The sequence below is a fragment of the Mauremys mutica genome, chromosome 11 (assembly GCF_020497125.1).
Source record: "Mauremys mutica isolate MM-2020 ecotype Southern chromosome 11, ASM2049712v1, whole genome shotgun sequence".
NCBI classification, from domain to species: Eukaryota; Metazoa; Chordata; order Testudines; family Geoemydidae; genus Mauremys; species Mauremys mutica.
Window position 1 is genome coordinate 40,515,338 of NC_059082.1, and position 22,437 is coordinate 40,537,774.

Consider the following 22,437-nt stretch of genomic DNA (forward strand, 5'->3'; position numbering starts at 1 on the left):
GCCCAGGGAGCCCTCCGTTGCCTCCCCTCGAAGTGCGGTGGACTTCAGAGCCGGGTCGCTGCCACCAGACCATGGACCCCAGTATTGGGGGCATTGGGTACCCTGGCAGCAATACGAACAGGGGCCTCCCCCCCCGCCTAAGCAGCCAGGCTCGGCACGGTCGGTGCCAGTGGCTACCGTTAGTAGGCCCCCCCCGTCTCCACCGGCTCCTACCGAGGCCCACGGCCCACCTGTCGGGCAGGACTCGCCGCCAGATCGTCAGGAGACGGAGCAGCAACACCAAGAGGTGCTGCCGGGTCACTCCTCATCCTCTTCTCCCGACGAGGGGGTCGCAGGAGCGGCGCCATCAGAGCCCCCACCTATTGACCTCAGGGCGCACCAGGACCTGCTCCGTAGGGTGGCAAAGGCCATTAATTTGCCTATCGAGGAGGTCCAGGAGGTTGAGGACCCTATTACGGATGTGGTGGGGGATGAGGCCCCCGTCCGTGTGGCCCTCCCATTTATCCGCACCATCGCCAAAAACAACGCCACCATCTGGCAGTCACCGTCCTCCGTCACTCCCACGGCGCGGGGAGTGGAACGGAAGTATTCTGTCCCGCCTAAGGGGTACGAATACTTGTACATACACCCCACCCCAGATTCTCTCGTGGTCCAGTCAGTCAACAACCGCGAGCGCCACGGACAACCAGCCGCGGCCCCTAAGTCCAAAGAGGCCCGACGCATGGACCTATTAGGGCGTAAAATCTATTCGGCAGGAGGTCTCCAGCTCCGCATCGCTAACCAAATGGCCCTACTATCCAGATATGCGTTTAATATCTTGGGGTGCCTTGCAAAGTTTAGGGAGCTGACCCCTCCGGACTCACGACCCGAATTTTCGGCACTGCTGGAAGAGGGCAAGTTGACCTCCAGAACTTTAATAAAAGCGGCCGTGGACGCAGCGGACTCAGGGGCTAGAACGGTGGCATCCGGCGTCACGATGCGCCGCATTGCGTGGTTACAGTCTTCCACCCTCCCACCTGAGGTCCAGTACACCCTCCAGGACCTCCCGTTCGACACGCAGGGCTTGTTTTCGGAGAAAACGGACACCAAAATTCAAACCCTCAAGGACGGGAGAATTGCAATACGCACGCTGGGCATGCACACGCCGGCCACGCAGAGGCGGTCGTTCCGTCAGCAGCCCTACCGGCCTTTCAACCAATCCAGAACCCGGCCGTTTAACAATCGCCGCACGGCCCCCTTCCGCCGTAGACCGTCGGGGGGGCGGCGCAACCAGGCTCAGGGCTCGTCCAAGACTGCGCAGTCTCAGAAGCCGGCCTTTTGATGGGACGCCCGAGGACGGCCCACCACTCTCCCCCCAGGATCCATCCCTTTTGTTTTCGAATCGTCTTTCCCGCTTCCTTCCGGCGTGGTCTGCTATAACATCGGACAGCTGGGTCCTCAGCACCATCCAGAGCGGCTACCGCCTACTGTTTACTTCGCCCCCTCCCTCCCACCCACCTTCCCCGTCCCTCTTCAGGGACCCCTCTCACGAGCAAGCCCTCTTGCAGGAGGTCCAGTCTCTGTTGAGCGTGGGTGCCATCGAGGAGGTGCCTCCCTGCAGGTGGGGCAGGGGATTCTACTCCAGATATTTCCTCATCCCCAAGGCGAAAGGAGGTCTTCGTCCCATCTTAGACCTCCGGGAGCTAAACAAGTACATCTGCAAGCTCAAGTTCCGCATGGTAACCTTGGGGACCATTATCCCTTCCTTGGATCCGGGAGACTGGTTTGCCGCCCTCGACATGAAGGATGCTTACTTTCATGTGGCTATTTACCCCCCCCCCCCCCCCACAGACGCTACCTGTGCTTCATGGTCAACGAGGCCCACTACCAATTTGCGGTGTTACCCTTCGGCCTCTCCACTGCCCCCAGGGTATTCACCAAGTGCATGGCGGTCGTGGCCGCAGCTCTCCGTCGTCGCAGAATCCACGTGTACCCATATCTCGACGACTGGCTGATCCGGGGTCGCTCTCAAGAGTTGGTGGCAGCGCAGGTGTCCGAGATACTGCACCTGTTCCGGGCTCTCGGCCTCCTCGTCAACGCCGAGAAGTCCCAGTTAGCCCCGGCACAGCGCCTGGAGTTTATAGGAGCGGTCCTCGACTCCAACCTCGCCAGAGCCTGCCTCCCTCGTCCTCGACACGAGACGATGGTCTCGCTGATCCGGGCCATGCAGGCCTTCCCTTCCACGACGGTGCGGTCCTGCCTCCTCCTGCTGGGCCACATGGCGGCGTGCACTTTTGTGACCGCAAACGCGAGACTGAGACTTCGTCCGTTCCAGATGTGGCTGACATCAGTGTACCGCCCCCACCGCGACCCTATAGATATGGTGGTCACGGTCTCGGACCCCACTCTCCAGACGCTCACCTGGTGGCTGCATCCAGAGGTGGTCTGCGCAGGGGTTCCGTTCCGCCCCCCTCGCCCGTCGGTCACCCTGACCACAGACGCTTCGGCGCTTGGATGGGGGGCTCACATGGGAGACCTGCACACCCAGGGTCTCTGGTCGGCCCAGGAACTCTCCCTACACATCAACGTACGGGAGTTGAGAGCGATCCGATTGGCTTGTCTCGCCTTTCTTCCACACCTCCGGGACCGCTGCGTAGCGGTATACACGGACAACACGGCGGCCATGTTCTATCTGAACAAGCAGGGCGGGGCCCGTTCCTCCCCGCTGTGCAAGGAGGCGATACTCCTATGGGACCTGTGCGTGACCCACTCGATTCGCCTCGAAGCGTTCTTTCTACCAGGAGTGCAGAACACGCTGGCCGACCGTCTGAGCAGGTCCTTCGCCTCCCACGAGTGGTCCCTTCGCCCCGATGTGGCTCACACCATCTTCCAGAGGTGGGGGTTTCCCCAAATAGACCTGTTTGCCTCCAGGACCAACAGGAAGTGCCACAGGTTCTGTTCGTACCAGGGTCGGGCTCCGGACTCCATCTCCGACGCGTTCCTCATGCCCTGGACGGGGCCCCTCCTATACGCGTTCCCCCCGTTCCCGCTTGTCCACCAAGTACTCCTCAAGCTACGGAGGGACAAGGCCCGCGTCATACTCGTCGCTCCGGCCTGGCCGAGGCAGCACTGGTATACTCTGCTCCTCGAGCTCTCGATTCGGGATCCCATTCCTCTACCGTTATGGCCGGACCTCATCTCTCAGGACCTCGGCAGGCTTTGTCACCCGAACCTGCAGTCGCTGCATCTTACAGCTTGGTTCCTGACTGGTTGACCGACGCAGAGAAGGGCTGTTCGGCGGCGGTGCAACAAGTGCTCATGGAAAGCAGGAAGCCTTTGACGCGGTCTACTTACCTCGCTAAGTGGAAACGCTTCGCTCTTTGGTGCGACCAACGAGGTCTCAACCCATTCTCGGCCCCCATCCAGACCGTCCTCGATTACCTCTGGTACCTCAAAGGTCAAGGTCTCGCAATCTCCTCCCTCAGGGTGCACCTGGCAGCGCTGTCAGCATTCCTGCCTGCGATAGAAGGCCACTCTGTCTTCTCCAACCCAATGGTAGCCCGCTTCCTTAGAGGGTTGGACCGTCTCTTCCCGCAGATACGCCCACCCGCTCCGACGTGGGACCTGAACCTGGTTCTCGCCCGCTTGATGGGACCACCCTTTGAGCCCTTGGCCTCGTGCTCTCTGCTCCATCTTACCTGTAAGACGGCCTTCCTCGTGGCAATTACATCTGCCAGACGAGTCTCAGAGCTCCGCGCCCTGACGGCGAGTCCCCCGTATACCGTCTTTCACGGGGACAAGGTGCAGCTCCGACCACACCCGGCCTTCCTCCCCAAGGTGGTGTCGGCCTTCCATCTCAACCAGGAGATCTTCCTCCCGGTCTTCTTCCCGAAGCCACATGCCTCGCCTCGGGAACAGCAGCTGCATACCCTCGACGTCCGCAGAGCGCTCGCATTCTACATTGACCGGACGAAGTCCTTTCGGCGTTCGACCCAGCTGTTTGTGGCAATAGCCGACCGCATGAAAGGCGAGCCAGTTTCCTCGCAGCGGATTTCTTCCTGGGTGACGTTCTGCATAAGAACGTGCTACGAGCTTGCTCGCGTTCCCCCGTGCCGCCTCACCGCACACTCGACGAGGGCACACGCCTCATCGGCCGCTTTCCTGGCCCATGTCCCCATCCAGGACATCTGTAGAGCGGCCACCTGGTCTTCTGTCCACACCTTCGCCTCCCACTACGCGTTGGTGCAGCAATCTCGAGACGACGCAGCCTTCGGCTCTGCGGTATTACACTCCGCCACGTCTCATTCCGACCCCACCGCCTAAGGTAAGGCTTGGGAATCACCTACAATGGAATGGATAGGAGCAATCACTCGAAGAAGAAAAGACGGTTACTCACCTGTAGTAACTGGTGTTCTTCGAGATGTGTTGCTCCTATCCATTCCAGACCCGCCCTCCTTCCCCACTGTCGGAATAGCCGGCAAGAAGGAACTGAGGAGCGGACGGGCCGGCTGGGGTATATAACAGGCGCCATGGCGGCGCCACTCCAGGGGGCGCCAGCCGGCCCGCCGGAGTTGCTAGGCTAAAAATGTTCCGAAGAACCGGGCACGCGCGGCGCGCGCACCTACAATGGAATGGATAGGAGCAACACATCTCGAAGAACACCAGTTACTACAGGTGAGTAACCGTCTTATCCTGCATTGGACGCTATAATCAAATACAATCCTCTGAGTTTTAATAGATCAGATCACCGGTGTTTGATTCTTAATGCCCTCTTAGGACAGAAGCTGACTAGTCAGGATGTAAACTTAAGGCTGACACTCCTCAAATCCATCCCTAAACAAAGGCTCAGTGCAGTTGAGTTATGGCTGTAGCATCCACCTTACTGTAATGCTTTGACCTGGGTCATTCTTTGGTTGAAAGTGTGCTAGCAAGACATCTGAACAGTGGCTAGCACAGTCACACTGAGGAATGCACACTGTTGTTTTTTTCCCTAGCAGCTGTTAAAACTGTGCTGCTTGAGTGCCTGGGAGATGAGTATGTACCACAGTTTGGCTTCTGTAGTTATGTGGAGGTGGAAAATAGCCCAGTCCTCATTGGTTCTAAACTATACTAGCACTTAAAATTGATTGTCACTAGCATAGTTGCCACTGTAATGTGGGCTTATTGGCTAGAATAGATGCATGCTCCTGACAATAAATTTTTTTTATAATGGCTGTTTTCACAAGATGGCGTTTGTAGCAGTGTCGCTGTGTTTCAATGCCGTGTGCGCTGTATTAGGTCTGGCTAATAGAATAAAATGAATCAGCAGCAGGTGGGAGTTCTAGTACTGATTTGGTGAAGTAATCTGACATTTTAAAAACAAGATTCCAGCATAAGTTATGACATTGGCAATGGGTTTTTTCACTTCTTCAGGTTACGTCCTCTTCAGAGGACTATGCACTTTGAGACCATTCAGTCAAACAACAAAGTGTGCTTATTTAACTCTACACCATCATCCATTGATACCATCAGGGAGTGAGGGGGCATGAGTCTGTCTGGGAGTCTTTCCCCCCCCCCTCCTCTTCCTTCTGTGTTTCAGCAGCAGATTTGTCCTTAGTCTGCCTCCTAAATTAGAAGTTGGCTGCAGATGCTAAACTCTTTCCCAGTTTAGATTTTAGCCTTTGGGGTTGCACAGATAATACCCATCAATCATGTTTGTAATGTTTTTGTCTTCCTGAGTCTGTAACCAGACAAACTGAAGCAGTAACCCTCAGAGCTGTGAGTGGCACCATTTGTCTCCAAGGAGTGTTGACTCAGAAACCTAACGGTGATTTCAGTGCCATCCTTAACGATTTCAAAGCTGATCATTTAGCAGAAAAGTGCAGCTGTGGTGGTGATCTATGACAGTTGGGGTGAAGAAGTGATTAGGGTTGGGGACCATGGAGCAGCTGGTTGCCGTTGAGAGTTGCTGGGTGAGAACTGAGTTGAATTCCCATTTACAAAACAAAACAAAACTCACTGACTATCCGATCTTCTGTCCACAAGGGAGATGGGAAAGATACCTTCCCCAATTCCGCAATATTCCTCCGTCTCCTGGGTGCTCAAAATAGCCTCACTAGCTGAGAATGCTTTTTATCTTCTACCCCCAGCCAGGACCATTCCTTGTGGTTGTTGGACCTCTCCAGGGTAATCCATGCCTTGTCACTGCCAGACTGGATCACTATCATGTGCTCCAGATGGTGCTGCACACTAACATCACCAGGAATCCACCTCCTGCTTGCTTTTGTAATGGTGCTTGAAAACAGCATGTGACACCTGTATTCCATAATCAACACAGCTTCCCGTTAATGTTTGGGTACAGTACAGTGTTGGTTTTAACCTCTATAACCCTAAATGGCTTAAGCCCCTCAGAGACCATCTCTTGTGTGAGGATGGTCAGTTGAGGGCAGCTGAAGCACTTGAGCAGAGTCAGCTGGCTTAGTTGGGTGGGTTCTTGAGACAGTTTGGAGAGGAGGGTCCTTCCAGAAGCCAGATTTGCTGACTATTAGATCGTGTTGTAAAACTAGCGCTTTCTCCCAGCGTTTTGCTAGGAAAGTATTAGGTGGGGCGCCAGGTTGGGAGGATTTCATACTTTGCAGACTGCTTCCAATTTTTCATATTAAATGTTGTTCATGTGTACATGCTTCAGGTGGGAACACTTTCAAAATAAATTTCATTAAATAAAAACCCAAACTGATGCTCCTCTCTTCCCAGTGGCCAAAGCCCCAACTGCCCCTCTGCCCAGTTGTCAAAACTCCAGCTTCCGCACTGATTTCTGGCATACCTGCATTGTCCACACAAAGCAACTGTTTGACGCTGAGAATGCAAGGCTGTATCTCAGTGAAAAATACACTTTTGACACACTACCACGAGAAGTTTGTGCGCTGCAGAAAGCAGCACTGCTATGTTGTAGAACCTCACCGATGAACTTGAGTCTAATGTGCGGTAGAGTGAACAGAACCCTGCCATTGAAACATTCCTCTTAATAAAAGCCTTTCTTCCTTGTAAGGGGTGGTATCCCAAATGTTCTTCCCAGGCATGCTACCTTCTGGCTGAGGAGTACTGGATGCCGTTTCCTTCTAGCCCTCTAGGAGGAGTCTTTTAGCAATGCAATGTTACCAGGCCTTGCCATAGCCTCATTTTCAAAACTGATGCTTCCTTTCTACTTGTTACATGATTGGCATCTCCGACTTCATTACTCTTGGATGACTTAAGCTGCTCTTGTTTCCCAAGAGATTTTTCTTAGGCAAAATCCAAAGAAAGCAATACTGTCATCTCTTTCATACTACAGTAACGATATCTGTAATAGAGAGGAACAGTGAATGTAAATTTCTAGCCACAGGAAAGTCCTTAAGACAAATAGGCCATTAATAATTAAAATTCTGTTAATTGTTCATTTTGTTTGACTGTAGCAGGCAGCTGATATATTTGAAATGGCATCTTTTTGGACATACATTTGAAACATAGAATGCATCCAAATAGTGTTTCTGACCTGACATCTTTGTCAGTGAAATGTCTCTAAACGTGAATTCTGATAGCCTGCCTTTCATTACCACGTCAGTTCAGTTTGATGGCTAAAGAATTGTGTGCCATTTAATACTCATTTGATGCCCCCTGCTTTGGCAGTAAGTTCTGGGAAATGCTCTTGAGTTCACTCACTCACGTTTTATGCAAGAACATGAGTTCAAAGAACCCCAACAAAGATTGACAATCAAATGCATGTGCGCTGGAATTGGCCAGTGGCTTCAGATTTAGGAGCTGTAAATCTGACTTTGGGCAAATGTTTTGAAATGCCACTGGGCACAGAACTAGTCAGACCTTGGTGGATACTCTGAACTACTAGATGAGTATTGGAGTTGAAGAGAGCTGTGTTCTCTGGGACATAGTTAATTATACAGATTTGTCAGTGTAACCTGTTGTGGAGTGAAATGGCATTACTGCTGTTCACAAGTGTAATTCTGAACATGTGGTATCAGCAAAACAAGTTATAATTGAACTGGAGGGAATTTGAATGGGGAGACTTGAGTTTTCTTTATGGTGATCATTATAGTATGTCAACACACCGTCTACTCTAGGATCAATGTTTAAAAAAACACCCTAAAATAGAGTGGATTTTTTATTTACATGTTCTTTTCCTATTTATAGGCTTCAGTTGCCAAAGTGACTGTTTTGTATCTGTTTGAGTTTTTAATTATTCTTTCCTAGTTAAATTTTCAGGTTTTACTTCACAATTCTTAATACACCTCTACCTCAATACAACGCTGTCCTTGGGAGCCAAAAAATCTTACCACGTTATAGGTGAAACCAAATTATATTGAACTTGCTTTGATCCACCGGACTGCGCAGCCCCCCTCCCCGGAGCGCTGCTTTACTGCGTTCTATCCGAATGCGTGTTATATCGGGTCACGTTATATCAGGGTAGAGGTGTAGTAGAAAAAACCCTTTATTAAATGTTTCTTTCTGAAGTTCATATTTTAGGTTAGATTGAAAATAGAATATTCTAGAAAAGCATTGGAGAAGGGCATACTGTTGTTTTTAGGCTTTACAGTGTCCAGGAGAGCTTTAAATCTAGCTGAAGTACTGATCTCACGTATATTTCTGATTACATGTGCCCAGACTATGGCCAGTCCAATCATAGGTAATACCATTTTTTCAGTGGAAGATTTGAATCTTCTAGCAAATTCTCTGCAGTTAAGACTAAGGACATTTACCAAGGGATTTGGCAAATTCATTCACTCACTCTCACTGTGCTAGATGAATGTAGATTAAGAACTTTTCGACATTAATTTCTCAAAGTGGCTAGTAATCCTGGGTGTCTGTTCTCACAGGTGGGTACTAGCACGTCAGGCCTTTATTTTTTAGAGTTAAAGGGAGTGGTGAAGTCAAGGGGGGGAATCCTGTCTGGAAAGAATTTGGAGCCAAATAGTTTTAGTATTTTGTTCTTTACCTGCAGCAATTTGTAAAATTCAAGCAAGACCCGTTCAGTCAGTTCTAAAAAAGCATTTCTATTTTAGTTCATTATAAATGTTAATTTAAAGGCCTTTAAAGCCTTCGGACTGTATTTCACTCTTCCCTTTTTTCTCCACATCAAAACCTGAAGGACGAGAAGCTCACTGTTAACCAAGATGTCCCAGTGCATGAAGGGAAACCTCACATCGTCCACTTCCAGTACAAGATTACGGAAGTGAAGATCTCCTCCTGGGATGCGGTGCTTTCCAATCAGAGCCTTTTTGTGGAAATCCCTGATGGCTTATTAGCTGATGGGAGCAAAGAAGGGTAAGATCCTAAGATGTTTGAGTGGCATATGCAGGGTTAACTGCCTGTGGAAGAAGGTATGGCTTATAACCAATGTGACAGGGGATTGCTTTGACGGGATAAAGGGGGAAGGGATTTGTTATACCTCCAGTCTTAGATTGTAAATATAAATATTCCATTATTCCCTTCTACACCAAAGCTTCCTTATTCTTGTGGTTCTGCATGTATTTCTCTCCCCCCCCCCCCCCCAGGGATCAAAAGAGATTTGCCCTTCTCCTTTTTAGCATAAGAATTCAAATAGTATAAAGGGTCAGCATAATTTGGTACATAGTATTTCCCATTCCAGGTCAGATCAGTAGTGATCTTGCTCTGGTAACCTGCCTCTAGCAGGGGCTGGTGACTAGATGCTTATGGGGAAGGAGTTATCTCCTCACACTTTTGTCTCTTGACCAATTAGACAAGCTTTTGGGGGTGAACATTTTTATTTCCCTACAGATAATCACATTGTCCCAAAGCATAATTTTCCTTTGTCATCGGTTTGAGTTAGCCTGCTCTTGGTGGAGCTGTTTGTTGTTCTCCTGTAGCCATCCCAGAACCCTTTAAAGTATCTCTGAACTCTGAGATCCCATAACTTCATGTTGAAGTGGACAACACAGATTAATGCATGTTGTGTGTAAATTTCATTTGGCCCTTAGCAGGCAGCATGTCAGGATCCTCCCTTTCTCCTCCATACCCTTCCATCATCATTTGCCTTCCCACTTCTTTTGTTTGATCCTAAATGTAGTTTTATGTGCCTTAAAAATTGGATCCAACTTCATATGGTACCTAAACATGTTGGTACACAATCTAGCAGGGTATTCAGTGTACACCTGCACTGTACGTCATACTGCGCAAATGGGATCTGGAGAAATCCTTGTATTTTTTGTAGTTCATAAATATTCCAGCGCTCCCAAACCCCACAGGCACAGATTCTTCTCTGAGGGTATTTGTCTGCCCAAGTCACCACAATTTTGTAATAGATTATTTTTAGTTGGGTAAAATAAGCCTTGGAGGTTATAATTAAAATAGATGATTATCATATTAACAAAATCTCTTCCAAGTTAATCCCCCTAGGTGTTATCCAATCTTGCTGGCTGCTGTTTAATTAGGTCTTGAAATTCCTATTAGTAAGCGTTCCTGTAGTACGGTACTAGAGTCTCAGGTCAGTGACTGATGGAAGAGCCCAGACTAAACTGATCAGTGGGGCTGTGGTACTTTGGATCAGCGCAACTTATGTTTTACTAGTAGGTAGAAAATATTTCAGAAGTTTTCTGCCACCTCATCAGGATGGCACTGATGGAAAATTGCATCATGAGTAGGAGACCTGTTCTGTGAACAATATGCAAAAGTTCTCACTGGCTCAGTGAGGCAATTTTTCCTCTTTGCCTCCTTCCCTTCCTCCCCCCTCCTTTTTTGTAAGGAAAACGTCACAAATCATTTAAAGGTTATGTGGGGAGCGAACAGGGCACAGGTTGGATCAATAGCAGTTTACGTATGAACTGTTGCTTCTGAACTATGGCACTCTTGGTTACCAACCATTTCCTTGCCAGCTCAGACTAAAAGTATGTCTGAACCATGTCAGCATGTCTGTGTCAGCAATCCCTCGTAGCATAGATGCAGCCTACACTGGACAGAAGGCTTTTCCTGTGAGTGTAGAAACACCAGTTCCATGAATGTAGTTAGCTATGTCCTCTTCCACTGATGTAGCTGTGTCCACTGGGGATGGGCATAGCGGCATCAGTCGGGGCTGGCTTTTTTTCACACCCTTGACCGTGGTACCTTTGCTGATACAACTTTTCAATGTAGATCAGGCCTACCTCCCAGACTTTAGCAGTTGTTCTAGTGGGACAGATATCCGTGCCTAGTGCACTAGCATGAATGTGGGCGAGCTCACCCTGTCTGTTGCCAAGGAAATTCATGAACACTTCCCTCATGTGCAATGAAAGGGCTGGAAGACTCACTCAGTGACTCATATTATTAACTTGGATTACTGTGGTGCCTGGTTATGGATCAGGACCCCAATATGCTAGGGGCAATAAAACAACAAAAAGACAGGCCCTGCCTCAACAGGGCTTTGTCATAGGATTTGTTCCTCCAGTGTTAACCAAAGTGCATAATTCCCAGGTGTCAGTGCGAATGCATCTCTTGTGCCTCAGAACGCCTTAGCAATTCCTCCTCATAAGTCAGGCTGACAGCGCCCCGTTGGGACTGATCGCTTGGTGTGACTGATGTGCCCTTTCCTCCTCCCTGACAGATTGCTAGCGCTGTTGGAATTTGCTGAAGAGAAAATGAAAGCAAACTACGTCTTTATTTGCTTCAGAAAAAGCAGAGAAGATAGAGGTGAGAACTTTCGCCACTGTGTGGTTTTTTCCTCCCTCGGAATAGACTGAAGCAGCTGCTGCTCTGCGAAGTACTGTCATGTACAGGGCTTCACCAGGCCACTTCCGCCAGTAGGAAGTTTCCTGTTGTGATCGATCTCTGCACAACAAGCACTGTCATAATTAGCTCTCTTGCAAATTACTTGCTCAGTAGGAAATTATTTGTTGACTTATTTGAATTCCTGATTATCCCTTGTAAAGAAGGGATATTGGATTTCTCTGTGGCTGGAAGTCATATAATCACACCAATTTTAATTATTTTTGGTCATTTATTTCAAAATACCAGTCAGCAAGTATATCTGTAACAATGCAAACAAAAATGATTCAGAAAATGGGGTTTTTGTTTTTTTTTTGGGACAAATGGATTCCTTACTAGGCATATTAATACAGAGCTCCATTGTTCCTTGCATCAGTAGCAATTGAGCTGTTGGACAGTAAGGCTCCCATGCAGAAAAGTGCCCTTTCCCTACTACTTCAGTAGCAACGCAGGAGCTCTAATATCTTTGGTCAAGACTCATTTTATGTTTCCTCTCAGCAAGAAATGAAACTGCCAGGTTCACATGATTTGTAGTGAGGTGGCTGTCCTACCCCACGGGGAACTAAATCATAGAATATCAGGGTTGGAAGGGACCTCAGCAGGTCATCTAGTCCAACCCCCTTCCCAAAGCAGGGCCAATCACCAGACAGATTTTTGCCCCAGATCCCTAAGTGGCCCCCTCAAGGATTGAACTTTCAACCCTGGGTTTAGCAGGCCAATGCTCAAACCACTGAGCTGTCCCTCCCCCACAAAGCACTTTTAGTGATGGTTGTGCCTGGCTCTGTGCCCTGGTGTTGATCCCTTTCATCGTTTCTGAGTGGATGTTTGACCAGTTGATCTCCCAGCACTTCTGTTCTCTTCCAGACCTGTGGGTAATACTTATCCTGCCTGTAGGTACTCATGACTGAAGGGGGATATGCTAGTATCTAAAGATAGATGTATTGGATAGGTGATTAGAACAAGGAAGCCTGGGGGAATTTATGGCAAAGCACAAGGTTATGAATAAGCCAGTATTAAATCTGACAAGACATGAGTGAGTGAATATCTATAATCAAACAACCTTGTGATGGTAGAAGTAATTAATAGATGCAACAAAATTCTTCTTACAAGTCTAATATTAATCCTCTGCTTTTCAAAAAAGGATTATTCTATATGTCTTCATGCATCACTGTTTTATCTTCAGATTGGTAGGAGCTCCTTACTTGCACTAAACACAGGAAAATATTTTTAAAAATAGGTTAGCTGAACAGCGTGTTTCTGGAAGTGAGCAATTGTTCGCATGAATAGAGAGCTGGCAGCACACTTGAGTTACCCACTGTGGAAGCCAGTAATAGCTGGTTTCTTGGAGATGTGTACAAAGGCAACTAAAATTATTTTATCTTGCAGTGAAATTTCTTACCTAGTCCGTAAACAATTAACTGTCAGTGTTCAAACCCTTTCTTCCTCGTGTGATCTCATGTGATCTGGAGCTCACATTCCAGTTGCTAAATACTTCAGTACACAGAACAAATCTGCCACAATGAGTCTTCCTCCTATTAAAGTCATGTGGCACAGTTAAACTGAGTGAGACCACACGGAGGTTTTAGACTAATTGTTACTGGTATGTTAGTTAAGGAGTACTTGGGAGTCACCCTGGTGTAGATACCCGAGGTGTCACTGCTGTGGTTCCTTAGTAACAAGTGTATCCATTGTATCCAATTATCTGCCTTTGTTTGTCTGTAACTTGTCAAAATGTGAGTTTCTGAGCTAACCTCACTCTGCCTGAGTTGTATGAATGATGCCTTGGTGGCAAAATCTGTACAGTGTGGTAAGACAGCAAGCTGCTTGACTGGAAGAATGTCCCAAACCATGGTAAATAATCCCTGTAATTGTGGCATTGCTAGTAAATTCCAGTTGGCAGCTATTACTGCTTCAAGTGACCTAAAAAAAGTGGGGTCTGTCATCACCCCCACATCTGCCTGTCCCCCTGCCCAGCAATTAATTCTGCCCCTAAAATCAGTTCTGTTCCCCCCACTCTCAACATCAGTTCTGCCTCCTCCAGCCTCACTGCTGCAGCTCCAGGGGGTCCTCACTTTCTTTCCCAGGCCTGGGGCGGCTGCAGCAGGGTCCTCGCCTTCTTTCCAGGGAAGGGGGAGAAACAGCTCCTTGCTTGCGCATGAGGGAGCGGAGATGCTGGGCACTTCCTTGTTCCTCTTTCCTGCTCCCTTCCAGCACTGGCTGCCATCATTAGTTGGTCCTTAACTGCAACTGAGTGAGTGACACCTTCATCTGGGCCCAAAGGCTTTCATCACAGACAAGCCCACCAAGTGTGTGTCAAATGCCCTGTGGCCCCACATCCCTGCAAGAATGCTGTTGGCTGGTTAAGCTTATTTTTATGTAACCCTGTGGCACTGACAGTTCACGCCATTGCTTCCCAGCTCAAATTTGCATCTGCCTGGGAAGATGTATTCAGACTCCCAATTAACAGTCTGGTCTACAAATAATATTGTACCTAGTGGTGTGGAGTGACTCCCCAATAGCATCTTCCAGGCAACTGGAAGAAACAAGTTAGACACAATATATATATTACCACCTCCACCTTGTCTTTCTAATACCCTGGGACCAACATGGCTACGACAACACTGCACACCTGAATTTGTTAGCATTAAATGTGTGGCTTACAAAGACCACAGCGGATGTTGGGAGGCTTGTCCTTGTTATGTATTAAGTATGTGAGATAAAATGAGAAGGGACTGACCCAATGCCCCCTCTGCAGAGGCTAAACGGATTTATTTTAGTTTGGTGTACAACACCCACTGCTTTCATAGGTGATGTCAGGGCCGGCTTTAGGGCGATTCCACCAATTCCCGGGAATCGGGCCCCGCACCCTCCGCCAAAGTGCCGCTGGAAACAGCGGCAACCAATTGAGCTGCTGCCGAATTGCCACCGCTATCTTCAGCGGCAGCTCAATTGCTGCCACTGTCTTCGGCGGCATTTCGGCGGCAGCTCTTTCAAATCGGGCCCCGCACGTCCTAAAGCCGGCCCTGGGTGATGTAGGAAGATTGCACTTTGTTAGGGTGTATGCTACACTTTACAGAGTCGACCAAGAGATGTAGGATAGGCTTGTGTCTAAGAGCACTGGACTTGGAGCTCTGGGGAATTTGTGACTGCCACAGACCCCGTGTACCCTTGAACAAGTCACTTAATCTTCCTGGGTCTCGCTTGCCCATCTGTAAATATTTCTCACAGCCTCCCTGGGAGGTAGGGGCTAGTTCATTGTGAGGTGCTACAGTGATTTTACCACCTTCCTATTTGGTACACAAATTTTCTGCAACTGTGTGTTGCATTGGCACCTAGAGTACCTGGTCTGGATCCTGGCCTCTTTGTGCTGGGCGCCATACACTCAGTCCCTGCCCTAGTGAGCTCTAGACAAGACACCCAAAGGGGTGAAGGAAGCAGGGAGAGGGAAACAGAGATACAGCATAAAGACCAGATGAGATACAGGTGAAGAGAGAGACATAGGGAAAGGACAAGGTAACCGTGAATCTTTGAGTTTAAAAGGTCAGCCCACCTAACCATTCCTTTTCTGGTGGGCAGTGCAGCCCTGAAAATGTGGAGTTAACCTATATGCATGTCGATTCCCCACCTGGACTTGGTGCTGCAGAATACAGCTAACAGGGTGTTTTGTTCCTAAGGTTAACGATCTCTCTCTCTTTTTCTCCCCTTGGGTAGCTCCACTTCTGAAGACATTCAGTTTCTTGGGCTTTGAAATTGTGAGTCCTGGCCACCCCTGCGTTCCATCGCGACCCGACGTGATGTTCATGGTGTACTCTCTGGATCAGAACTCTTCCTCTGATGAAGAATAGCCCCTATGGAGTACGTCAGCGTGACCTGAAGATGCTTTTGAGGGGAGAAGGAGTTAAATCTCCTTTCATGCGGAAAGGGAAAACAAACTTCTGTTGGACTGAAACTGCATTTCTCATTGTTAGATTGGCCTGTATATCCTCCGAGTTGACTTTTCATTGAAATGTGTTACATAGAGAACTATATCTATATATATATATATATACACACACACACACACACACACACACGCGCGCGTAATCTCCAAATAGTAAATGGAAGATGTTTATGAACTGGCATAGAAGCTCTTTAAATACAGCTGTGTGGTATACTTGTTAGCCTAGCAGTGCCTCATGCTTGGGCTGTGAATGGAAGCCTGGCATGCCAGGGGGAACACAGTGGCTAGAAGCAGTATCGATTTCTAGACTTTTTAATTCAGTGTTGGTTTTTTTTTCCTGATCACCTGATGTGTGGCACACATTTTAAAGACTTGTCTATTTTTATGTTCACTCAGACTCTTAAATGTAAGGCCTGTTTTGGGTGTAAACACACAGAAGGGACGTGCTTGAGTTAACTCTTAATGACACTACATTTAAAACCCTCTACGTTTCTGCACGGGGGTAACCAGTGCTATATACAGTTTACCCCTCTTTTAAAAAATCTTCTTGCTCTTCCAGCTTTGGTTTAAGCATCTTACTCTGTTCAAGGTTACCTCTGCGCTATGGCAGCCTTCAACAACGGGGCATTCAGGTTAACTTTACCCAGCTGGTGCTTTAGTTTAGAAGGAGAAGAGCCATTGCCTAGGCCTCTGGCAGTGCTGCAGTGGTCCTCTCCTTACATTGAATAAAAGGAGCATTGGGACACTGCCTCTGGTTCAGGTAAGCTCTTCTTTGGCTGCTTGTGTTAGTTGTGTGGAGTGGCTGGGAGTCTGTAGGAAAGGTGTGAGCTATCCTGGTCTGAATGTGGGTCACTGGCTTTAAAGTCTCCGGTGAGACTGGTTAAGGGGGCTTTAGTTTTTAATTAATCACTTCATGAGCTTCCTCATCTCAAAGCCGAGGTCTGGGCCTCTGTTACTAGCTCCAGAGAGGCCCTTGGAGACTTCAGGCGCTGCTGACACAGGCTCTGTATTGAATACCAAAGGGAGCGGAATGCAGCGCAGCAGGACCACAATGGTGAAGGAGGCTCCATCTGTTCTGCCTTCCTCCTCTCAGATCAATTCCGCAATTCTCCCTACCTGGGACTGTCAGTCGGGACGGGACAGGAGGAGGCTGGAACTGCTGGCTGTAGTTTGTCTCTCTCCACCACTTCTAATGTTGGAGAAGAGAGTTAAGCTCTTCTGTTGATGCCATTTGGTTTTAATCTGACTGGCTTTCTTTGACTGCTAAATGAGAAATATATATTTATAAATCCTCCATTGGGGATGCATTGTGAGCTCTCTTGTTGACCTGGCTGCCTTATCCATTGCATTGTCCTTGTATGCTTTGTTCTGATTTCATGTTTGTGGAGGATGTTGTCTGAAAGCTGAAGCCATTCCATAGACTTTCATAGTCACTGTTTATTTGGGGGGGGGGGGGGGGTGTTGGGTCACATGTTGTTAGTGTGTGAATAAATGATTTTAAAGTTGGCGTCTGTCTCCCTCATTCCCCTCCCCCCAAGATGGAAGTGTCTGGATGCTGGCTTGGATGTCCAAGCCTCCCATGGCAGGGTGTTGGATTGGTTGAGTTTCGGTATTGACAAGGGATAGGGGATACTTCCACATATCTCTCTAATGTAGCCAGGTCAGGTTATCCCAGGGCTGAGCTGAGTGTGAGACTTTTGAAAGGCATTTAACCATCATCCTCTAATGTATATTTTACAGTAAAATTGTTCTATTAATTAGTCTGCTCTTATGAGACGTCCTTCCAGGTCAGCTTACAAAGCTGTGGAATAGTCCCCTCAAGAAAGTGGTAGGAGCTGTAAAACTAAACTCACTGAAATATACTGAAGGGACTAACCCTGCACTGTCCCTGTTAAGACTGACTGGCAGATCTCCTGGGTGAGCAGGCAAAGCAGTTTAATGTGTAGTGGGATTCCACTCTGTATTAACTCACACACCCAACAATGTATTTGTCTTGCAGAGTTTCTTGAGTAATGAGGAGATTGCAGATTTCTCTCCAAAACCTAAAATTCTCCACTGTTAAAAGTATCTTACATTTATTCATATAGCATGAAATGTGGCAGCTTTTAAAACCTTGTTGTTTTTCTACTACTTAAATGGTTTTCTCTAGATCTTGATAAAATTGCTTGGTAACTTCCTATGTAAAGTTACATCATGATAGATGGGTCTCACCCAACAATTTAATTGTAACTAGGTGTGACTAGTGTAGCATCCAAGTTTGGAGCAGTAAGCAGTGATGTTTGGCCGTGTGTGATTGTTCTAATATCACCTTCAAAGAGCTGGAAGATAAACTGCACCTTAAGGCCTTGTCTACCAAATTTTGTCACCAAAAGTTAAGCTGACAATCAAAAACTGGTATAATTATGTTGCTTGTGCATGTTCACACAACCTTCCTTTTGTCAGCAGAGTGCGTTTGCAGTTGGTGCTCTAGCATTGACAGAGCAGTGCATTGTGGGTAGCTATCCCCTTGTGCTACTTGCCACCTTGTGCAGCTAGGAGTTGTTGGAAGGTGGAGTGGATTGCAGTGTATTATGGGTTTTGACTCTGTCCCATGATTCAGTTCTTTCCATCCCAGCATTCCATGGGGTTCCGACTGTGTGTTGCGGAATTTTTCAGCGTACCCCTGTTTACTGTGCACACACCATCTCTGTGTGAAAAGATGGATCCTGCGCTGCTGTCTACTGTTGTGGTCACTGTTATCAGCACACTGGTGCTGCCTTTAGGGCAAGTTAGACCTAAATGAGGAAAATATACCTATGGTCATTAGCAGCCTGCTGCATGCTCCACAATATTTGTGAAGCTAAGGGTGAAAAGATTTGCTCATGGTGGAGCATGGAGGCATATAGCCTGGCTGCCGAATTTGAGCAGCCAGATATGAGGGCTATTTGAGGGCACAATGGGGGGCTGGTCGAATCAGGGAGGCTTTGAGGCAGCATTTTGACAATCAGTCATGTGTCTTTCTGTACAGCACTCTGCCATGCTTTAACTTGCCACCTTGAATAAAAATTGTGATGCCGGACTGGGATTTGTAGTCAACAAATGATCCACTATGTATGTACCATGGAGCTGAGCAGCTGAATCGGTAAGTTGACTGGGAAGGAGGACTCAATAGTAGAAGCCAGGGGAGAAGAGGTAGAGTTGTGGAGACCTCCCATTCTCACAGCAGCCTGGAGATGCGTGGGATACTGGAAGGAAGAAGAAACTCTTCTCCAGTAACTGGTAGGAGTTTGACCCTTACCATACATACTAGCCCGAGGCTGAGGTAAAACATGGAGCTGCTAAGCAGGGTCTTGAAGGACTCCTTTCTGCCACCGTTGTGTGAAGACTTGATTTGGAGATTGCTTCTGGACAGTCCTACAGACCAAACCTCTTTTATCTGTCATCTGCTTACTCCTTTGGCAAAGGTATCCGATAAAATGCCCACATCCTAAAGGAAAGGTGTGTAATGGGCTAAACTAGAAAAGTCCAGTGGAAATTAGGGGCCGTAGATGGGGAGAAAACATGAGAGGAGGTAGAGAACACATGGCAGGGGAGCTGAAGACAACATAGGAAAAGATCTATTAGAGGGAAGGAAAAATAGAAAAACACCAGTGAGGGTAAGCTGGAGTCTTATTCCTTTGCATTAGGGTGGGGGGAACAGTCTGCAGGCATTCACCCTGATCAGTAGGGTTTAATCCTCAGGCTAGTGGCCATTCAGTACATTCTTACTCCAGCTTTCAGGCCCAGAGCAATAATGGTTCTCTGCAGCCTGGGCTCAGCTTGGGCGCAATTTGCCTTATTTCTAAGCTGCAGGGTGGTTTCCCCAACCTTTGTACTGTTACAGTTCAATAGTAACTAGCTCTAAACCAAGAGTTTTAAATGGGTTGGGCTAATGGCTGGAAGCCTCAGCTGAAAGCCATGGACTGAGGGTACCTCTCATGCAGGGAATATTGGGGTAGTGGTTCCTCCTCAGGGTCAGAGAGTGACTGACTTTAAAACAGGGTGTAAATAAAGCTTTTTTGGAGGGTGGGGTTGGTTGAGCATTCAGTGGGGAGGAACTACATGACCTTCTGAGGTCCCTTCCAACCCTGAGATTTTATGATTCTGAGATTCTATGAATCACCCTCATTTTAAAAAAAAAAAAAAAAAAAAAGGTTGACTGACCTGGAATTAGTCTTTAGAGGCTCAGTGCATGGCCCCTTGGGGGGAGGAAATGACTGATGCCAGCACATTAAGAGTGTTTGCAGAAATTGCAGCAATGTGGTTTTGGAGCTTAGCAAAGTAAAGGAGGCAGGTTTCTAAGGAATGCTGTACAAAGGGGAGCTCATTTACCTGTGCGTTTAGCTACTGCAGCCTCTGAATCGTTACAAACCAGCTGTGGGGAGCACTTCAGCTCATGCAGCTACACTCCAGCTTAAACCCCTGCAGTAGGAGGAAAATGAGGTTGTGTTGGGGCTGAGCTGTATAGGAGCTTAGCTCCTCTGCACTGAGATGTGCAGGTTTCATAACTCCTACTCCAATCCTACATCCTTCCTAGCACTTGGTGTGCTTGTATCAAGCCTGGAGCCCACTGCTGTGGCTTTATTCCTCCATGCCACAGCCCTGGTCAAAACAAGCACCAGGGAATTCATACACTATCACAGAACCTTACACCTAAAGCAGGATTTTTAGACAAATTAAGGAGCAACTTTGTCCCCTTGTGCATATGCCTTACCAGGTTGCATGTAAGGAAAGGGTTATATACTAGCGCCTAAATATAGTACTTCATAGTCTTTCTACAAGCTGATGATAAACACAAAGCAGCTTGTAACTTGTTATGCTGACTGAATCTGCATGACAGTGAAAATAGGGCATAGTTACCATCTGTTCTCGGGGAAGGAGCCCCACCCCTGCTGGCTGCTATTGGGATGGGGTGTTGGAACATAAATAGCAAGAACTTCTCACCTGACCTGAGTGAGTGTCAGGCACTTGGTCTGTATCCAGCAATGCAGCCCTTCCAGAGGTGCATTTCAGGGTAGGAGGCACTTCATAAAGCTAGCTTAGCTGTGCACCTAGGCTGTGCATAGCACAGCCTTTGCCCTTAACTAGGCCAGTGACAGAGCTGTGAATTTAGATGACCTGCATGAAAGGGAGTTTCAAAAACTGGTAATAGGGTGGCACTATAGATAACTTATATACCCCTGGGACTGGCCTGTCGTGCACACTACTGGAAGACTGCAGCAGGAGCCCCCTCTCCTAGAAAGGGTAGAAGCTTCCTGCCTTCACGTTTCCAATTTAAATAAAAGCTAAATTTGACCAAATCCTAATTGCATTTACAGTGATAAGCTGTGGAGCAGCTACAGCCAAGTTAAAGGGTCTGTGCTGGATGTAGTCTCCCATGCTGCGCGCCACCTTCGGCTGCTGACTAACTCCATAAAGTGCTTGTGATTGACAGTGAGGTGACTGCCACTGTCCACCATGCTATGGAGGTGGCTGGAGCTTTGCACCTCCTTGGCCCATGTGTACTGATGCTAGACCTGTGGAATACAGCTACAGGCATTCAGACCTCTCTGCTCAAACTGTCAGCTTTCTGAGACCAGAACCTGGAGAGAGACTATCACCGCAATACACCACGGTTCATGGCTCACCACTGTTCAGCCAGAACAGGCTTTCAACACAACCTTCTCCTGCCCGGCTAACCGTGGGCTAGTGCTATAGCTGCAGGGCTGGTTAAAGAGGTCACAGGTACAGTTTTACAATGCAGAAACACATCGCCACTCCTTGCTCCCATTTTCATATTCAAAAACAACTGGCCTGTGTCCACTCCAACTTCCAACACCCAGAAATCCCATGCTCAGGCCGGGCTTGGCTGGCGTAAGGGGGGGTGGTGTTGGTATAAATGACTACAGTGAGAGCATCCCTAAGGGGGAGAGACCGCAAGAGGGTGGGTGCCCTGGTGACTGACATGGGTGAGTGTAACCAGTTCAGAGGTTGTACACTGGTGCAAAACCCCCCAAAGCAAAGCCATAGGCCAAGCATAGCTGTGAAGGGAGCGGAAGGGCAGGCTGGAGACGCTGAGCCTGACAGGTGAAAGCTTTGGGAAGTTGTTAGCAAATGCAAACAAGGTTGGAAAAACTTTCTACTTCAACCTTCTGTGTGACTTCTCCCCTTAAAGGGGACCTGCAAAGGCAAATAAAGCTGTGTCTACACTGCGCACCTTACACCAGCACAGCTGTGCCGCTGCAGCCACGCCAGTGTAGGGTGAGCTGGGTGGCTGCTGTCCTGGTGACAAAATAAAACCACTTCCACCCGGGGGGCAGGGCTGGTGACTTGGCTCCCACCAGCTGACAAGTGCTTGGGTTAAAAGGGGGTCAGCAAAAAATAAAACCCTCATGTGTTAAATGGTTGAACTAACAATCCCTTCCTTTCTATTCCCTGGGGGGCACTTGGAATGCATCAAGGTGGGGTGGGGGGGGCTAGGAGAATTAGGCACCCACTTCCTGCTCAGTGGTGATAGGGTTTGGAGGCCTAACTCCAGTGAGCCCCTTGAAAAGCCCAGTCTACAGCTCTAGCTGTTTTTTTCTAGGGCATGTAAAATTCACACTAGGCTTGTTAAAGTGACAAGGCAGCAGGACTGACTGACTGCTGGCGTTACAGGGGACCGGCACAGGCGCAAAAAGTATTTTCCGGCCCTAGCTGCGCCAGTTGCTGGGGCTGGAGGAGGTTTTTTTCCTCCCCTTACCAGGTATTTCTTATGCCTCGGTCATGCTGGTAGCCAAAGGCCTGGCAACACT

At 48.2% G+C, this 22,437-nt stretch overlaps 1 protein-coding gene across 1 annotated transcript in view; it reads left to right on the plus strand.

Moving 5' to 3' along the window:
- OAZ2 (ornithine decarboxylase antizyme 2) overlaps nt 1-17,153 on the plus strand; it is a 32,208-nt gene extending 15,055 nt beyond the window's left edge. Inside the window, 3 exon segments of the mRNA XM_044980147.1 lie at nt 9,098-9,273; nt 11,546-11,631; nt 15,418-17,153. Coding sequence (XP_044836082.1) covers nt 9,098-9,273; nt 11,546-11,631; nt 15,418-15,551 — 396 coding nt within the window. The 3' untranslated portion in view covers nt 15,552-17,153.
- Nucleotides 17,154-22,437: the final 5,284 nt, after the last annotated feature.